General features: G+C 42.5%; 1 protein-coding gene and 1 long non-coding RNA gene across 2 annotated transcripts in view; one reads left to right on the top strand and one right to left on the bottom strand.

The window, feature by feature from the left end:
* The window catches only part of NIBAN1 (niban apoptosis regulator 1), a 137,860-nt gene that overhangs the window by 103,737 nt on the left and 14,962 nt on the right, over positions 1 to 19,161 (top strand). Inside the window, exons 6-8 of the mRNA XM_036912556.2 lie at positions 8,178 to 8,293; positions 13,791 to 13,895; positions 14,204 to 14,366. Coding sequence (XP_036768451.2) covers positions 8,178 to 8,293; positions 13,791 to 13,895; positions 14,204 to 14,366 — 384 coding nt within the window. The remainder of the gene's footprint in view (positions 1 to 8,177; positions 8,294 to 13,790; positions 13,896 to 14,203; positions 14,367 to 19,161) is intronic.
* LOC118926068 (uncharacterized) lies at positions 1,731 to 19,151 on the bottom strand. Its single transcript, XR_005030309.2, has 3 exons — positions 18,407 to 19,151; positions 6,407 to 6,469; positions 1,731 to 2,850 (listed from the first exon to the last, which is right to left on the bottom strand). It is a non-coding gene; the product is annotated as an uncharacterized LOC118926068 (long non-coding RNA).

Genomic DNA, 19,161 nt, shown 5'->3' with positions numbered 1-19,161 from the left:
TATTCAAAAGAAGCATTCTCTCCTCCCTTATCAGGAGATTGAGGACAACCATCCTCACTTGTTGGAAGAGACCAGGAGCATGGGTCATTTTTATTTTTATTTTTTTAGGCTTTGAAAAAAACTTAAGGTAAAGACAAGGAGACCATTTATGCAAAAGAAAAGGAGGCTGACGCATATCCATTGAGTACCATGAGATTCAACTAGGGTCACATCCAAATTTATGCCCAGACAATGACAATCGCTTCTAAAGCAGGTAGGGTTTCCCTTCAGGGTAGAGCTCTAGTTATTCGAGATAATTTCCTTATGAACCTGCGCAAAGTATTTCCTTATCCACGTACCTTTTGATAAAGCTTCATCATAATACTGTTTTTATACATCACTTCAAGTAAGTACGAGGGTTCATTTGAATTGTGTGTGTGACCAGTTAGTTCACAGAGGGGATGTTTCTTAACCTGATTATGAGGGAACAAGATCATCAAGACCAAGTCTTCTACTGTATCTCTTTCTTCTGTGTAATTTTTTTCCTCAAAATTGGGTCTGTAAACCACTAGGGACAGAATCACCTGAATAGCTTTTTAAATGAAGATTCCTGGGTCCAACCCCAGACCTGCTGAGCCGCATCTCTGGGGTAAGGTGAAGAATTGCATTTTTAATAAGTGCCATAGGTGATTCTGATGTTTGAGAACCACTCCCCTAATTTTGGGGAGAGGAATCATTCTCAAAGTGTGCCCCTGGACCCAGAGCATCAGCTCTCCTGGTAGCTTATTAGCAATGCAAATACTTGGGCTCAACCCCAAACCTACTGAATCAGAAAGTCTGGCTGGGTGGGTGGGGGCCCAGCAGTCTGTTTAGCAAGCCCTCCAGCTCATTCTGATGCTCACCAAAGCCTGAGAACCACCCGGGTAGTTTATCCATTCCCTTCAGTAGCTCTTTACAGCAGTAGGGAAGGGATTTATTAAGAGAACCTCATTAATTTGCGACACTTAGGTTTTGTTTTTTAATCCAGAAATCTCAGTTCAGAAGAAACTTTGAAAAGAGATTTAATCCAGCCCTCCCTCTAGTGTTTGAATCTCTCCTTCCCTTCCTCCCTTTATCCCTCTCCCTCCCACGCCCCCCCTCTCTCTTTGACCCAGGCACTGGGCTAGGGATAGAGGATGCAATGGTGAATGCAAACAGCAATTCCCTGCCCTCTTGGAGTTTACAGTCCAGGCGTATTTCAAATGATTACACTAAAAACTATGATATAATTATTTTAAGTGCTATAGTGAGGATGCACATGATGTCATGAGAGTGTATAATAGAGGGATTTGAGCAAGTCTGTATACCTTCCGCAAGGTAACTCAGCCCTGATGGAGCACTTCCTCTTAAGAGGAACTTTTGACATCCTGTTGGAGCCTGTTTCACTCAAAAATAAATCGACATTTTAGAAATGTGTTCTCTATATTGAGTCAAAATCTGCCGCACTCTGTTCTGGCCCATGCCATCCTGACTCTAGTCTCTGAGTCGACTTGGAACTAATCCAGTCATCTTATACATTACAGATCTTACATAGATGATTTCTTCCCTTTAGGTTTTTTTCTTCCCAAGGCTGTGAGATTCCTCATTTACTTGGTCTTCTTCAGAAGTACTCCACCTTTTTTTCTTTATTTTTATATTTTTTATAAACTATTCTGCTGCTGTTGGAAGTATATAATGATAAACTCAGAGGAGCGTATCTCAGAATCAATCCATCTATGACCGCCCTTGTCCTTGTTATATATCCTCCACATTCCTGTGGCCAACTGCAGCTGCTTTATGTACAACTGTGTCACACCACTGACTTGCACTGGGCTTACAGTTAAGTGAAACTGTGGGGTTATCTATTTATCAACCTACCTACCTATTGACTTATCTGTCTATATATTACCTTTTCCAAGGAACTGAAAATGTATTAAGAGCAGTGCCATAGAGATTGGCCTCTAGGATGTCAGTAACCTTTAACTAGCACCTGTCACTGAGGTTAAGTGTTTATGTTTATTTGCATTATCGACCAATCCATATTTCTTCAGTGTGTCAGTCCAAATCATCATTTAATAACTGCCTTGCTAAAATACAGATACAGGAAGTTTCCAACAGTCTACTAATCTACCAATCTGCTATGTCTACCTAAAGGAAACGAAGTTAGTCTGTCTCCACTTGTAGTTATCACCACTTCCTTTTTTCTGTTGACAGTCTTTTAATATTTATCGGCAACTCAAAAATTCATGAGATGCACAACTTTTAGCTGTATGAGGCATGCAACATTTTTCTGCATGGTTAAAAAATTTCTATCAAAACAATATCTTCACTAGAAACACCTTTATCCCATTTATTTAAGAAGTCTTTTATATCCTCTGAGTGAGTTCATGTATCTTTGTATTTTCACCTAGAGCAACACCATTATAGCTCCTCTTTGGGTCTCTGGATCTCCATGAAGTATACAATATATTTTGGCTTATTCCTCACAGATAGGATTTGGTTCATACATGAATATTGTTGTCTGTTAGTTCACAAAATACAATTCAGGAACTTCTAAGTAGTCCTGGGGATAGTTCTCATAAGAGTTAGCATTTGCATTTTGGGGATAAATATTTGCTTAGGTTTGTCATGAAAAAATGAGTTCTTACATAAAAATCAAAGCTTTTATTACCATTTCATTAGAACAGACACCATTTGTTTTTAATTCCAGTGAGGAGGTTTTCTTTTGTTTTGTGTTTTAATAATGTCATGACACATTCGCCTCGTCCTCAGTCCCCTCACTCATTGAGTGAGTGCTTTTGACTTGATGATCCCTATGGTATATTCAAACTCTAGAATTATATGATTTTGAACCTTAAGAAGGAAAGGAAATTTAAGATAATTTAAAAATTAAACCACAACACATATATTCATGTGCATGCATACACATGTACATGCATGTGAACTGATGGAATCCAAGGTGGTTAGATTGCATTAATATCAATTTCTGCTTGTGATACTGCACTTATAGTTTTGGAAGATATTCCCAATGGGGGCAACTGGGTGAAGGGTATGTTGGATATCTCTGTATTATTTCTTATAAAGTATGTGAATCTACAACTATCTCAAAATAAAACATTTAACAAATTAAAGCACAGAGTGTTGTAACAGAACTTTGGAAGTCAGGAGACCTTGCCTGACCACATGTTAACTTAAACCAAGTCCCTTAACCTTTCTGAAACCCAGTTCCTTTGTTAGCCTTAAAGTAGGAGTATTAATTCCTACCTAATGGGGTTGTTGGAAGGATTATATGAAACACTATGGGTGAACATCTCATATGGCTTATACTCCATGATAAATATTCAATAAATGGTGGTTAGTTTTCCCTGTGCCCCTTTCCTCTGTTCTGAAGAAGAAACTAGAGAAAACAGCCTTGCTGCCTCTCTCCTAGAAGAGAAATTGACCTGAAGCTGAAGACAGTTTAGAAGACTGCGTTAGTGAGAAGAACCCCTTAGCGGTATAGCGAGTAATGCTGTTACATAACTTTCACAAATCACTAGGCAGATCCGCTAACATGGCTTGGCGCTGTTTACCAATGAAATAAAATGAAATAACAAGGCAGCTTCCAAACCCACTTTGAGTCAGGGAGTCCCGACCCAGCAGCCAAAGTCAAAAATCAAGAATAAGTACATAGGCCTTGGAGCTTTGATATTTCAAGTTGACTCAGACATGCTGTAAATCTGCATAAGTGGGGGGGGGAAAAAGCGATCTCTATCTGGCCCCCTGAATAACTGTCCCCAAGGGGCCTTGAGAAGCTTTCCTTCCCTTGCAAAACCCTTAATCATGTCTCCCCAATATGAGTTTTCCATACAACTGTACAGATGAGAAATAGAGATTGAGGAGAATAAACATGTCTTGGTCCTAAGGATGTGCTTGTCGAGTGAACAGCCAAGAGCACGTCTCCCACATGTCTCCTAAAATGTTTAGAGTTTCTCAGGGCTCTATCCTTGCCCCTGGTCTGATGAATGGTTTTATCAGTGAGGTGGATAGAAACACAGATGGCAAGCCCACCAAATTTTCCAATAATACTGAAGTGAAAGAGAGTTTGGGGACAGAATGATAATTTTTTAATGTTTTGGCAGGTTCTGGGGGCACTGAGCTGATCACAGTAAGTTGTAATTTAATAGAGGTAATGTTGAAACATGTACTTCAAAATCAAAAGCAGTAGCAGAGGTTAGGAAAAGCTTATATTAGCCATGGTTTTTTACAAAAAGGTGTAGGGATTTTATTTGGCTACAAGAAAGGTATGAGTCAACAATAGGATGTGGGTGTATTAAAAAAGAGGTTAGGGAGCAGAAAAAGGAAAGTAATCTTTCCACTTTATATAATTTGCACTGGTTAGATAATACTCAGTGTGTTGTACTCAGTCTAGGGGCCAAATTTAAGAAAGATAATGATAAATCAGAATTGGTCACTAAAGGAAGGATGGAAAAAAGAGGGATCAGATATAAAAGATCACAAAAACATTATTTAAAGAATGGTTAAATAAGGAGATTCAGTTATCTTTTAGAGTTATCATATGAAAGAGAAGTAAACTTATGTATTTTGCTCTGAAAGGCAGAAATGGGATTAATGAGAGCATTCATGGAAGCAGATTCTGGCTCAATTGAAGGAAAATTTTTCAAATAATTAGAGCAGTTCAGTGACAAAAAGAACCATTTCACTAAACTGGGAGCTTCCTGTCCCTGGAAATATTCAAGCTTAGGCCAGATGAGAATCTGTCCGAGATTCTGAAGGCTCCCAGCATTGAACAAGAGCCTGGGGCAGGTGACCTTTACAATCACTTCCAACTGCCATAGTCTGTGATTTAAGTAAGTGTGAATGCCACGGCCACTTGTGACATGCCAGAACCATTTTTTTCAACTCTTGGCTCTGATTCTGACCAGCTGTATGACCTTCAGCTAAGAAAGTAACCATTTCTTGTTTCAGTTTCCTCATCCATAAAATGAGGAGACTTGGATTCAATGATGTCTGAGTTTCCCCAGCCCATCCGTCTACTTGAGCATCCTCATAATGACAGCATGTTGGAAGAGGAGAGTTTGGGCTAATACCTGCCCTTTTCTAAATTGGCTTGTAGGGGGAAGGCCTAAAGACCAAACGCCATTGTTGATTCTGGGGGCTTTTGAACTAAAGTCTCAATTGCTTGTTGGCAGGAGGGTAGGTGCTTGTGATCCTAGAATTTGTTCCCAGATCTGTGGCAGGAAGTTGATCAAATAACTGATAATCTGGTTTCTCTCAAACACCTGTATAATCTGGCTGAGTTCAGCAATGCCTTTGCAAACAGTTTAGAAGAACTGAAGATCATATTACCATTTCAATATAGCTCTATCTTGTATAACAACAAAGCAGCACTGAAGGAACAAAATAGCAGCAGAGTCACAGACTCCAAGAAGGGACTAGCGGTTACCAAAGGGGAGGGGTGTGGGAGGGTGGGTGGGGAGGGAGGGAGAAGGGGATTAAGGGGCATTATGATTAGCACACATCATGTAGGTGGGTCACGGGAGGGCAGTATAGCACAGAGAAGACAAGTAGTGACTCTATAGCATCTTACTATGCCGATGGACAGTGACTGCAATGGGATGGGGGTGAGGGGACTTGATAATATGGGTGAATGTTGTGACTACAATGTTGTCCATGTGAAACTTTCATAAGATTGTATGTCAGTGATACCTTAATAAAAAAATAATATAGCTCTTCTTTTACAAAGCAAACATTGTTCTTTATTTCCTTAAGGATCCAGCAGTTACTGTCGTGCTTTGCTTATAATCATAAACAATATCCATAAAGCAACTGACTGTGTGGCAGATACTGTTGTAAAAGTTTTATATAAATTAATTTACTTAATCAGTTGACATACTGAAAATCTAATGATGAATCAGTAGATTAGATCCTTTTTCTCTGTGGAAAAGGAGTAGTTAAAATCCAGTTTAAGTCTGTCTTAATAGTGAAGAGTTGAGAACTCAGATCCATCCCGTTCTCATTCTCTTAGGCTTTACTGCAGATGCTCAATGACTATCATTTCCTCTGTGGTCCATTTGATTACTAATACTTTTCTGCCTGTAAAGGTGCCTCATCCTTTGCCACTACTGCATTTTAGCCCTTCTATTGCTTCTTTGATTCCTCTCTGACACCCACATCATCGTCTCCAAATCCCATTTCTTCAGTTTTTCCAAAGATCTTTGAAAATGCAACCATCAGTGGGAGTTTCATGGTTTGCTCCGATAAAGATATAGAAGGTATGGGCAGGATTTCAAACACCTCCTCTAGTTACTGAGGTCAGCAGGGAAGAAATAAGTAAATTTATGCTTTCTGTAAGGACACGAAGGATTTAAAACTTCATTCCCAGGCTCGTGGGTCTGGCAATACTCACTTCATCCAAGTACCACATTTTCTTCCATCTCTCTTTGTTTCTTCAGGCTGGAAGTGAAAACAGCTGCAAAAAATAAGAGCACATGAGTCCATCTCAAATCTCAATGTAGTAATTACAGTTTCCATCTCAGTTGGTAAAGTTCCTCCCAGTGTACTGAACCCTTTATCACAGCCCCTTGCTGTCAGTTTTATGCTAAGACTTTAATTTGTGTTTCCAAACTTCTAAGATTAAACCCCAAATCAACTGCCAAACCAGAAAAAAATAACGAGGAAAAAAATACTTCAATTTAAAAAGTTGATTCTTGGGACAAGCCCTTTCGCTGATTTAGATTTTGACCAAATCTCTATGTTGGTACCAGAAATGTCAGTTACTGTGTTACATTTTTGAAGATGCAACTTCCAGGCTTCATGATACCTTCACTGTGAAGAATTTTGCTTGAATTCTCATAGAGGCTATGCCTTGAACTGTATTTTCTCTTTTCCAAGTGCCCAAGATAATATCAAAAGAGTCGCCTACAGCCTATTAATTGATGGTGACCTTGCAGAGCAGATTGATCCTCTTTTCGTTCTGCTCAGTCCCCCAGTCAATCATTCAGTGCTTTCCTGAGCAGTCTTGCTGTCTAAAGCTATGAAGGTCCCCCTCCCCCCCCAGTGATCCCCTGCCTTCAACTAACCAATCTTATACTGCCCTATAAATGCAGATCATATGCTGTTGGCAAGAGAACTTTGTGTCCTAATGGGGTGGGGAAGCAGGTGGTTTTCAATCACTTCACTTTGCCCATGTTATTTCCCCTTTCTAAGATTTGATTTCTTTATAGTTAGATTAGGTTCTTTCTAAAATTCATTTCTCTGCTAACATTTCTATAATCCTGTTATCATTGTATCCTCCAAGAGCTAGTTTTATATGTTGAAACTTGTCTAGGTTAGTTTGGGCTGCTATAGGAAAAATCATCATAGTGTTGGAAGTCTAAGATCAAGGCCCTGGCAGATGTGGTATCTGGTGAGGGGGAGGGGGCAGAGAGCAAGTCCCGTGTCTCTTCTTATAAAGGCACTAATCCCATCATGAGGGCTCTGCCTTCTTGACATCACTACCTCCCAGGGGCTCCACCTCCAGATGTCAACACTCTGGGGATTAAGGTTTCAACATACAAATTTTGTGGGACGCAAACATTCTGTCCATATCAGAAATGAAGACATTTAAAGTCATGGTATGATATGTGGAATTCTGGGAAGGCCATTCAGCCCCTGCTTACTCAACCACACTGAAAATACTACCATTTGATATTACCTCTAATGATTATCATCATTCATTTGCATAAATCAGCATATTTATTGATATCTTTTGACAGAAAGTTGATGGAGGTCACAAAGAAACTGGAGTTTTGTTCAAGAGACTGGGAGAGGATGCTTTGGATGGACTGACATGACAGAGTTAAGGAATGGTCTGCCTCAGTGTTGCAGTTAGTAGCATGAAGTCAGTAGGTGCCTTGGGGCCCAAAGGAAGCATATACAAGAGACAGAGACGGGGGTAGATCTTATTCTAGTCCTAACCAGTATGCCCAGTAACTGATAGAATTAATCAGCTACTATGGTGAGCAAGCAATGAAATGAAACTTGAGTTCAGTACTTGCTTAATTTTTCTGCATCTCATAATTCTATCCTTGTAATATTTAGGTGGTATGGGGTCTCTGAAGAACTACCCTTGAAGAACTATGGGAAAATGTAAAATAAGGTATTTTTCTTTGCTAAGTGTCCTTGCCTCTTTCTTCTAGATTATATGAAGCAGACAGCATTTGAAGCCCAAGCCTTTTTAGAAGCTGTGCAGTTTTTCCGACAGGAGAAGGGACACTATGGCTCTTGGGAAATGCTCACTGGGGACGAAATCCAGGTAACATGGGGCTCAGAATTTTGGATCCTTTTCTCTGCTGGGAGGTAGGAGGTCAAGGTCATAATGAAAAGTCAAACAAAAAATGTTGCAAGAATGGAAGATGTTCCAAAGGCCCTTGCTCTCATTGTCCGGAAGCATTTAAGCTATTGGGCACCCCCTCCAAGACCTCCAGACAGGGCACTAGGGAGAGTGGCCCAGACCACGGCAACTGCAATAGCAAGAATTGCTTCCACTGTCTTCTATAAAAGTGTTATTTTTTTCAAATGACCCCATGCTTCCAGACTAGAAACAAATGTGGGCAATGTGGCCCAGTGTAAAGTGTGTGGTTGGGGCTTGAGTTCAGCAGACTTGGATTGAATCTTACCAAATTAACCTCTTATAGTCTCAGGTTACTCCTCTTAAAAATAAAAATAAAAATAGGAACAATGAGATTTGCCTTACAGAGTTTGAGAACTGAATAAGGTATTGTTGGAAAAGTGTTTGGCACATAGTTTTCTTTATCTATTGAGTGATTCATAAATGAAGTAATTGAAGGAAACAATTTTTAAAAGGACTGTTTTCTATGCATTTCATTTACATTTTCTGTTTTGTTTTGTTTTGTTTATCCTCTGAGATCTAGTGTAATTTCCCATGACCTTCACTAAATACCAGTCATGGGCTAAGTACCACGGTTGGCTTGGTACCAGGGGCATTGTTATAAATCTCCAAGGAAACGGTGTCTCATGATGTGACCCCCATCTCCATGAGGACACCAATCACATGGCTGATTCAGCCAGGAAGAGGAGGCTGGATATGGGCATTATTTAATTAGAGGCACACAGGGTCCAAGAAAGCTATTCTTCGATTTCCCCTCATCTCCCAGAGTGCCTCTTCTGGGGGCCAGTGAGATTTGTTATTAGGAAACAATATTTGGAAGATGCCAGATGGTGCCTTGATTTTGCATGGCCATTAAACATCGAAAGCCAAAGACATTTTCTCATGAAGAGGGGGCTGTTCTTTGTTGCTTTATCATATGACTCCGAAGCTATTTTTTTGGTGGATTCTAAACTCGTTTATTTCCCAGCCTGAGAATTATTCTGGAACTTCAACCAGTTCTTGGTTTCTGATATTTTGGGGAAGCACATCCATTTATAGAGGACTAAGAACTAACTGTTCTTGTGCCGAAAAGAAAAATGAAAGCAGAAGGGGCAGCTGACGCATTTCACACTGATGGGCCTGTCATACAAACACATATATTTAGTAGATATACTAGTATTAAAATGCCTCTGCATGACACTTTTTAACATTCAAATCCCAGTTCTGTGTGGGCATTTTAGCACGCTCAAGTGCATGGAGCTGTGAGTGTTATTTCCATTTTGTAAATGAGAAGACTGAGGTAGGCAAATAGTAGTGAAGGGGCCTGCCCAGTTTTATTCACTGAACAATTATTTATCGAGCCACTGTATGCCACGTACTCCGCTGGGTGCTAGCCATCCACAGATGGGCAAGACAGGATAGTGGCTGTCCTGTGGAGCTGATAGTTGCAGAGTAACATGCTAAGTGACAAATGGCAAGGGAAGTGATGGCCTGGGACCCTTGGTCCAGTGAAAGATCAACACCAACCACAGGACCACACCAAGTTAAACATTTATTTAGCTCCTTCCATGTAACTATGGTGCTTGCTTAATTCTTTCATTTTGAAATCTCCTGTCGACTCACCTTCCTTCACGATACCCTTGAAAGCAGGTACATAGCATATATTTTTGGGGGCTTGAGTATTGAGTTTGTTTTCTTCTGTTGATGTTTTGCTTTTTGCCTTGGGCTGACACCTATGAGGTGCTGTAAGGTACAAGAGAACTAACTGACTCATCCTTCCCCATCGTGGTGAGGCAAGACATACCTACCAACATCCAGAGAACAAGGCAGCATTAGACTTGTGTGTGTGGGTGCAGACGTGGTTCTGCACATACATGGGCACCAGGAAGCACTGGACGCAGCAGTAGCAGGAGGGTGCTAACTGGGCAGGATGAGAGATACCATAAGTGGGAAAACCTGACAACTCAAAATAAAAAACCAGGGAAGGGATCAGTAAAAGCTGTGGAGTCATCACGTGACCCAGTGAGATGTTTTGCTCCCCTAGGAATGTGAGTAGCCTTGGTGAAATCACAGACTCATAAAACGTGTGATGAAAAGCATTTCAGGATTATTTGCACAGCACCCTCTGGGTGAGAAGAGGTTGTTTGGGGAAGTTGGCTGAAGTCACAAAGGCAGTCTGTGACCGAAGGGCTTATTTTGAGCCATGTCAGGCTCACTTTGGCAAAGCCAGTGAAAGGAAAAGGCTCCCCAAACTCTCCTGTGCAGGAGTCAGTGAGGGTGATCTCCACTGCGGCCTCTTCTACACGGGGCTGGAGCATTAGCTCCCTAGACTCACAGGAACAGAGGTCAGGGCTGGAGTGAAGCTACCAAGTCATTAAAATGGCATTTGATAACTGGCTTGACAATATGACATCTTTTGATTAGAGCACTGGGTTGATTTACATTTTTTTCATGTCTGCTAAGAACTTAATCATAACATTGTCCTAACCCACTCTACCCTCGGGGCCTGTAGTTAGAAGATTTTCAGCGTTATTCCATTATTATCTTCATAGTAATGACTCACACAGCAAGAATGGCACGACCTCATGGCGATGGATATTTTAGGCAAGTGTCCAGGCAAAGCAAATTCCTTAGAATGACTTGCCTGATGGACTATTAAGGTGAAAGAAAATATTTGTATATTGATAAAAACATTAGTAAAAATGTCAATAAAAATGTATCAAATGAGGTTGCGAGAGAAAGCGTTTTGCAAAATGTAAAATCTTACAATTATTTGGTATATTGATTATTTGTCTTTGAATTAACCCTATGGGCCAAGAAAGCAGTTCATAGTTCCCACAGAACAGAGTGGTTTCAAGACAAAAAACTATCCACATTTTAGGCCTTGTCTCTACTTTCCAAAGTTATCTTTTGTTCAGTGACCTTGAATGTGGCCATTTCAAATGGACTCTTTGACCCACAGTAACTCAGTAACACAAAGGGCATGGGGCCACAGCCTGGTTAGACCCTTAAGACCAGCCTCAGGAAGGAGGCCGTCTCTCTGGACCTCAAGCCTTCCTCACAGCTTCAGCACCTGGAAGGTAATGTGTGGTGTGGTCCTCAGGGAATGAGCCTGGATTTGCTGATTTTGATCAACCTAATGGTATGTTTGGTTTCTGATATGTGTAATGGAATTTAAAAACATCCACATCCCAGCAGTTAAATTTACACACAAACACACATCCTTTTCAAATTCAGAAGTGATTATTTTTCAGGTCCCTTATGCTAAAACTCAGTGGATCCTGTGCTGAGGAGAGAAGTTTGGAGAACGCTTTCAGAAGTCTGATTTATGTATTAGACTAGCTACTTTCCCTAGAATGGCCCTCAGGCTTTGGACCCTGCTTATGGAGAGCTGGTCAAGTTAGGGAAGCCCAGACAGGGCCCTGGGCAGGTATGGGGTGGCACAAGGTCAGGGCAGGGTGGGGCCGAGGGTTAGAGGAGGGTGACAGGATGTTGGGATGAGACACAGCTGGGCCTCAGCACCCAGAGGCTCCACCTGCCCTGTGGCTCTTCCCTGAGCCCCCTTCCCTTGAAGCACATTTCTATCCCCCTCCTTTTTTTTCCAGACATAATTCCTTTTCAATTCCCTAAGTTATAAAGTAGAACCAAATTTCTTGGAACATTATATGGGAAAAACTAGAAGAAAAGTATAAGTCCACCCAAGGGGAACATTCTTTTTCTTTGACCTTTGTAACATTCTCATCTTTTCAAACCCCTTTCACACTTAACGCTCCTATTCAAGCTAATCCCTGCAAAAAGATGAATTAGAGCAATGTCTATGATTCTTGAATTTAACACTTTTCAACTAAGATAGTATTTCCTGTTGATTTTAAGTTCTGGCTTCAACCTCCTCATGCTCTAAGCTCACCCTGTCCATGCCACACTTACATCACTCTTGGGCAGATGTGTTGCAAACAAGAACTTGCTCCACTGAGCAGGATGGGGACGGTCCATGAATTTTCAATGACCTACTTGAGTCTAATTGTTGGACCAGCTGATTTCCATGGGATCGCACATATCAAGTTCCTCATATGCTCCTCAAAAATGCTGGTTCACCTTTTGACTGCCCTCGGAGAATGGTTAAGAAAGGTACAAACATCCGCACCATTGAATTAGCAAGACTAGTGGAAACCCTATCCCCATTGTAAGTTTTGTCACACCATGAGGTTCCACGCTGCAGATAACAGGAGACCCACTGGCTGCGCTGACCCGAGCAGCCTTCCCCCTCAGGATCCCAGAAGCACAGCGGGGCTGGGAGCTGGCAGTGTTCCTGCTCAGCTCAGCTCAACTGTCACGTGCTGCCCCAGCAGAGCCCTGGTGAAGGGCAGAATCTAGTGAGCTCCTGAGTGTTTCCACTAGCATGCGGCTGAGCACTGACCTCCGAGAAAATCTTCCTTAATTCCCAAAGCTTAATTTGAATTTTTATGAGGAGGTCAATTACTCTGGACAAAATCTATTTTAAATTCATAGAACAGATGTCAAATGATTCTCTACTTTTCTGCCTGCCTCCATTCCCATAATTGTGCTTACTCTTTATAAACCTTGGTCTGCAGCCTGATACTGAATATTGAGCTGTGAGCCCCAAAAGACTCATGGTAAAAGCTGTTCCAACTTGGGGGTGGGGTGGGTGGGGTCTAAAGAAGGAGGGGCTGGTATTACACGGAGCCCTGTAATACTCGGACACGTAGAACACGGCTCAGATTCAAAAGAAACACTCTCGTGGAGCCAAGCAAAATTTTGGGAGTGATTTGGGAACAAAGTTTTTAAAAAAATACTGAAAATTTTAGGACCTCCCCCTCATCCATATCATCCACAAGTGTCCAGTTGTTCCAAAGTATTTGTTACTTCCCTTATTTTCCTAAATTTTTGAGAGGATAGAGGTGGGGTTCAGGAGACAATAGGCACAAAGAGCCTAATGACACTGAAATCCGAAGGAAGCTGCAGGAGGAATGATGGTCTCAGAGGACACAGACCCCGATTTAAGCCACTGAAGCCGAGCCTGACCCCCTTCATAATTTTGCTAAGGATGCCTTTATCCGTAATTGAAGTTTTTCCTCTTATCATAAATGTACTAGACTGTTCCAGTTTGAATATGAAAAATTCGAATTGGAGGAATTTGTCCTTTGCGGTGGGAAAACATCAGTAGACATTATTGTTCCCTGTGGATGTTTAATTTAAGAATGTTTACCCACTCGTAGTATCTCTATTGAGATTTCTTTAGCCTCAGAAGCAGAATTAAACCATTAGCCTATCATTTCATAAAGCTCAAGAAAGTCTTATGTAGCCAGGAGAGGGACGGCCCGTCGTGACATCTCCAGGTGGCCCGATGCTCGATCTATAGCCATCACCAACTCACTGGCTCCTTCCTCTCTTCCTCGTGCAGATCCTGAGCAGCCTGGTGATGGAGGAGCTGATGCCCACCCTTCAGACAGACCTTCTGCCTAAAATGAAGGGGAAGAAGAACGACAGAAAGAGGGCCTGGCTTGGTGTAAGTGATAAATTTGCTCTGCAACTGTGCTATGCCAAATGAACGCTCCCTTCCCTTCTCTTTTAGAGCAGTTTTTTGTTGTTAAATAATTCCTCCCCTGGGTGGAGAACTGCCTACCTCGGGTCTGCTCAGTCTCACTTACATGAGGCCTAATCCAAACAGGCTCAGACTTTGAAAGAAAGGTTAGAATGTGTTTGCTGTGTTGTTTATGCTTTGATAGTCTGGGATTCACCCTTGTCCCTCTGCTTGACTCTGTCAGGCACATACACACGACCAAGCCCCGATCTGTGTGCTGTTCTCTGTCGCAGCTCCTCGAGGAGGCCTACAACCTGGTTCAGCATCAAGTTGCAGAAGGATTAAGTGCTCTGAAGGAGGAATGCAGAAATCTGACGAAGGGCCTGGAAGGAACCATCCGTTCAGACATGGACCAGATTGTGAACTCAAAGAACTTTTTAATTGGGAAGATCAAAGGTCAGTGGCGACAATCCATGCTCTTACTAACTAAATAAGCTGTACATTTAGGGCTGTACCTCATAGTTGGAATTCATGATTTCAGAGGAGCATTAAATTGAGGGAATTGGGAAAAGATGATAAGAGTTGTAATTGGAGCTGGAGGTGCTAATAAGGGTCTGGACCTTCCCAGGGAAACTTCAGCAACACGAGGTGGGGGAAATGCCGTGGGCCTGGTGGTGGTGGTGTGCGTGTGCACTGTGATGCTGCCTGCACCCCCCCACGCGCTCCGCCATTGTAGCGTTTCTGATACTGGATTGTAACGGCTCCTACCCCGTCCCCCTCTCTGCCGTAAGCTCTCTAAGAGCAGGACTATGTTGTCCTGGTTCACTCAAGTATATCCCATGCCTACTAACATGCCTGGCACATACAGACTCTCTGTGAATATTTGGATGAATGAATGAACGGATTTTCTTTTAACAAGAAAAAAAGTTTTGTGGCTCAGAGTTGATAGATCTGGATTCTAGTCCCAACTCCAACATGGGCCAGTCATGTGTCCTTGGGGAGGCCGCTTGACTTCTGTCTGCCTCAGTGTCCTTGGAAATCAGGGAGGCCCATGAGAGTGGGGTCGGTAAATTGTGGCCCCTGGGCAACATCCAGCCTGCCACCTGTTTTTGTAAAAAACATTTTATTGGAACACAGCTGTGCCCCTTCCTTTATGGACGACCAAGTCACAGATACTCACTATTTGGCCCTCAGCAGAAAAAAGGCTGCCTGTTTCCTCAGGAGAGGCGTGAGATGGCCTCTTAAGGAATCTGACAGGATGAGATCCTATGGTTCTCCATTCCTCCCTCCCCACAAACACGCCGCACCAAACGTCACTTCAGAGGACAAATACGTGGCCCCCTCTGTGAGCTCCTCTGCGGTGCGCCGCTGTTTGCCTGCAATCCTCCAACACTGTCACTCTTCAGATTATTCACTCATTCAAAGAATATTTGCTCAGGGCTTTCTGAGCAAGGCCATGGAGCTTTAGCAGTTTCTCTCCAAGAGTCTAGAGTCTCACAGGGGACTGTGGCCTTGTGGATTGTCCTCTGCCCTTCACGCACTATTTGTACTGAAGCCCAGCTGACTTCAGGGCTTTTCTAATGGGCCCTGCTGAGAAGAGACTGGAGGAGGCCCACCTACAGCAAGGAGTGTGTGTGTCTCAATCCGGGTGTCTGTTCACGGGATTCCTTCCAAAAGCCAGATATAAACCAGTTCCAGAGTGTTTTGTGTTCACTGTTACCCATGTCCCTTACTGCTCCACAAGCATGGCTGGTCTGGAGTGGACCATATATTGAAGAACCTTATACAGCTTAAAACTGCCAACACACAACTCCTGTGCCCACATTGCTGTTATCTGGGGCTGAACTGGCCTAACTCTGACCGTTCTCAGGGCCTGCACTAAATCAGTCCTCTCTGTCTTACTTGAATCTCTGTGGCTCCAGTATATCCCACATAGGAAGGAAAAAGGTTCCGCCCTGGGCTAGTGTTCATTTCCTAAAAGAGGCCTTGAGAAATACCATTTGACCCAGTAATTCCACTCCTAGGAATTTACCCTGAGAATGCAGGAGCCCAGTCTCAAAAAGACATATGCAACCCTATGTTTACCGCAGCACTATTTACAATAGCCAAGAATGGAAGCAACCTAAGTGTCCATCAGTAGATGAATGGATAAAGAAGATGTGGTACATATACACAATGGAGCATTATTCAGCCATAAGAAGAAAACAAATCCTACCATTTGCAACAACATGGATGGAGCTAGAGGGTATTATGCTCAGTGAAATGAGCCAGGCAGAGAAAGACAAGTACCAAATGATTTCACTCATCTGTGGAGTGTAAGAACAAAGCAAAAACTGAAGGAACAAAACAGCAGCAGACCCACAGAACCTGAGAATGGACTAACGGTTACCAAAGGGAAAGGGGCTGGGGAGGATGGGTGGGAAGGGAGGGAGAAGGGGAAAAAGGGGCATTACGATTAGCACACATAATGTGGGGGTGGGCATTTGGAAGGCAGTATAGCACGGAGAAGACAAGTAGTGATTCTATAGCATCTTACTGCGCTGACAGACAGTGACTGTAATGGGGTATGTGGTGGGGACTTGATGATGGGAGGAAATTAGTAACCACAGTTTTGCTCATGTAATTGTATATTAATGATACCAAAAGAAAAATAAGTAAATAAATAAATAACCAGGAATAAATAAACAAACAAATATTTGACCAAATAAATAATAAACAAACAAATAAATAAAATAAAATAAAGGAGACCTTGAAAGGAAGTCATGATCGGGTCTCTTTAAGATGAGTGTCAAAAGCACATTTTAACCCAGCCTCCAGCTGCAAAACAAGGAAGTCGACTTCAGCCTCCATGGAGAAAGGGCTTGGATTTCAGAAAACACTTTGGGAGTATTAACTAGGAGTCTTTCCTTTTCCTCCCATGAACTCTGGAGAATAAAGTAACCATGGCCTTAGTTCTGCTCCACAGTTACTAATCCAGTAATTAGCATTTTTCTGCTCCTGCTGAATACAAGGACTATGAGGATTCAAAGAAGACAACATTTTACAAGTAGAAGACAAGAATCATGTCACAGATACTGAAACAGAAGGAAGTTTATAATAAATACCACAGGAGAGGCAGGAACAGAGAGCACAGTGGTTCCCAACCAGGAACCATTTCAACTTCAAAAAATTGCATAGGCTCCTCATTACAAGAGTCCCGTTTTAGTGTCAGTTGCTTAGAAGACGTGATAATGCCAACAGACACAGTAAGAGTGAACAGTCACTGAGCACTTCCTGAAGGTCACAGGGTTCTAAGCAGTTTGGACATGGTAAACTCAATCCTCACCATAACCCTAAGGTGTGATTACTCTTATGCTCTCCATTTTACAGATAGGAAAACTGAGGCAGAAATTAAGTAACTCACCCCAGATTCCAAAACCAGAGTGTGGCAGAGTCCCGCTTTCCCCTCTAATTCCTACACTTTCACTCTTACTGCACCCCTGCTCCCTCACGGAGGCCTGAACTTCCGTGTGGCTTATGAATTAATGTGTCACAGCACAGCGTTCTTCACAGCAGCATCTCCACAGCCTTGCAAAGTAGCCAAGGAGACCCATGTGGGATGTGAAATTTATTCCTCCATAAGGGAACACCGCAGACCACAGTTCAGGAAGCTGTGTGGTGGGTCCAGGGCATTAGGCTGTCCCCTGTGGGTGAGGTTTGAACTGGGTCCCACAAGGGGGAGTGGGACGTTCACAGGCAAAGGTGGAGGACGGAAGGCACAGGTAAAGGGAGCACTGAATACAGGCACGGAGAGGGGGCTGGAGCACAGAGTGGTGCATCAGGGAGGGTCAGGCAGAAGGGAACCCGCCTCCCCCTCCATGGCCCCTTCCCTGGGCCTCTCTTGCCCCACCCAGCAGGTGAAATCAGGCAGCTGAATCTTTACTGTATAATACCCATGTTCACGCTTACTCTGAAACTTCAAATTCAATGCTCTTCAAATAGTTCTTGTCTTACAGTTAATCGATAAATAATGCATTTATTCTCCTGGCAAACAAATCTGCATTTTGGTATCAGATGAGTCATGTTTAGAAGTCATAGATTGTTTTGTATCTGAAACATACAATTGAAAGGGTTTTTTTCCCCTAGTAATTCTATGACCTGTTTCATATTTTAATCCCAAATGATTTATGCATTATTCATAATATTAATAGTATTGGTCATCTCAGATTATCAGAATAAGAGGCAGTTTGATCCTCCATAACTGAAATGTTTCTCCAAATTGGAATAATAATGTGGCCATTTATTTCACTGTAAGCAACTTATTTGCCAATAAAAACTTAAGAAATACATCTCAACTGTAGTCCTGGATCTGCACATTAGGGTGCGATCTTGGTCAAGCCATCTAACATCTGCAGGCCTCTAGTTTTCTATTTGTGAAATGGAGAAATTGGGCACCCAGATGACTTTGAAGGTCTCTTCTCAGTTCGGTGATACTACGTCAAGGCTATGCGGCTCACCTCGCTCCACGAAGCTAGCCTTCCAGTCCATGGAAGGAGCTCGGGTTCCGCTCTCGGGCTTCCCTCCCTGGATGGCTGCTTCCAAACATGGCGCATCATGAGAATCGCCAGAGTGCATGAGAATAATGCACTTTAAAACATAAGAGCTTTCCAGGTGCAGTCCAGGCTTGCTGAGTCAGCCTCCCTCCTATGCCCTCCTCTTCTAAACCAAAGGGCACTATTTGCCTCTGGGAAGTGGGAGTATGGTTACATTTTTCACATCCCTTTTTAGGATTTCCTGTATTCTACATTTCCGTCACTGCATATGTTCTTAGGGAAATGAATAAAACTCAATAAATTGTTATATTCCATGTTTGTATATGTTGTACACCTGAAACTAATGTATGTCGTTTACCTTAATAACAAAACCAATAAATTGTGTTTTTAGAAGACAAATTGTGCTTCTGAAATGATGATGATTGATGGTAAAGAGGTGGGTCACTGGCATTTTCTTTTTTTGTGTTAGGAATTCCATGTTCATAGGGACCAAGCAGAAAAATGCACTTCATCCCAGGGCAGAGGAAAGCTCGGGTAGGGGACAGGTTCTGCTTGCTGGACTTCTGAAAGCAACTAGTAGTTCCCCATTCTGGTGGCTGCTGGCACAGGGTTCGCCGTGCTGGTCTGTTTTGCCCATTTGAGCTTGCCTTGGCTGTGCCTCCAGTGCCTTGGAACCCAACTTTGCTGCAAGTCATGGTTTTCTGGCTCTTTCCTACCTC

This window comes from Manis pentadactyla, chromosome 9 (genome assembly GCF_030020395.1).
Source record: "Manis pentadactyla isolate mManPen7 chromosome 9, mManPen7.hap1, whole genome shotgun sequence".
NCBI lineage: Eukaryota > Metazoa > Chordata > Mammalia > Pholidota > Manidae > Manis > Manis pentadactyla.
Note: the sequence above shows the minus strand (reverse complement) of the source record. Positions and strands in the feature narration are given on the sequence as shown.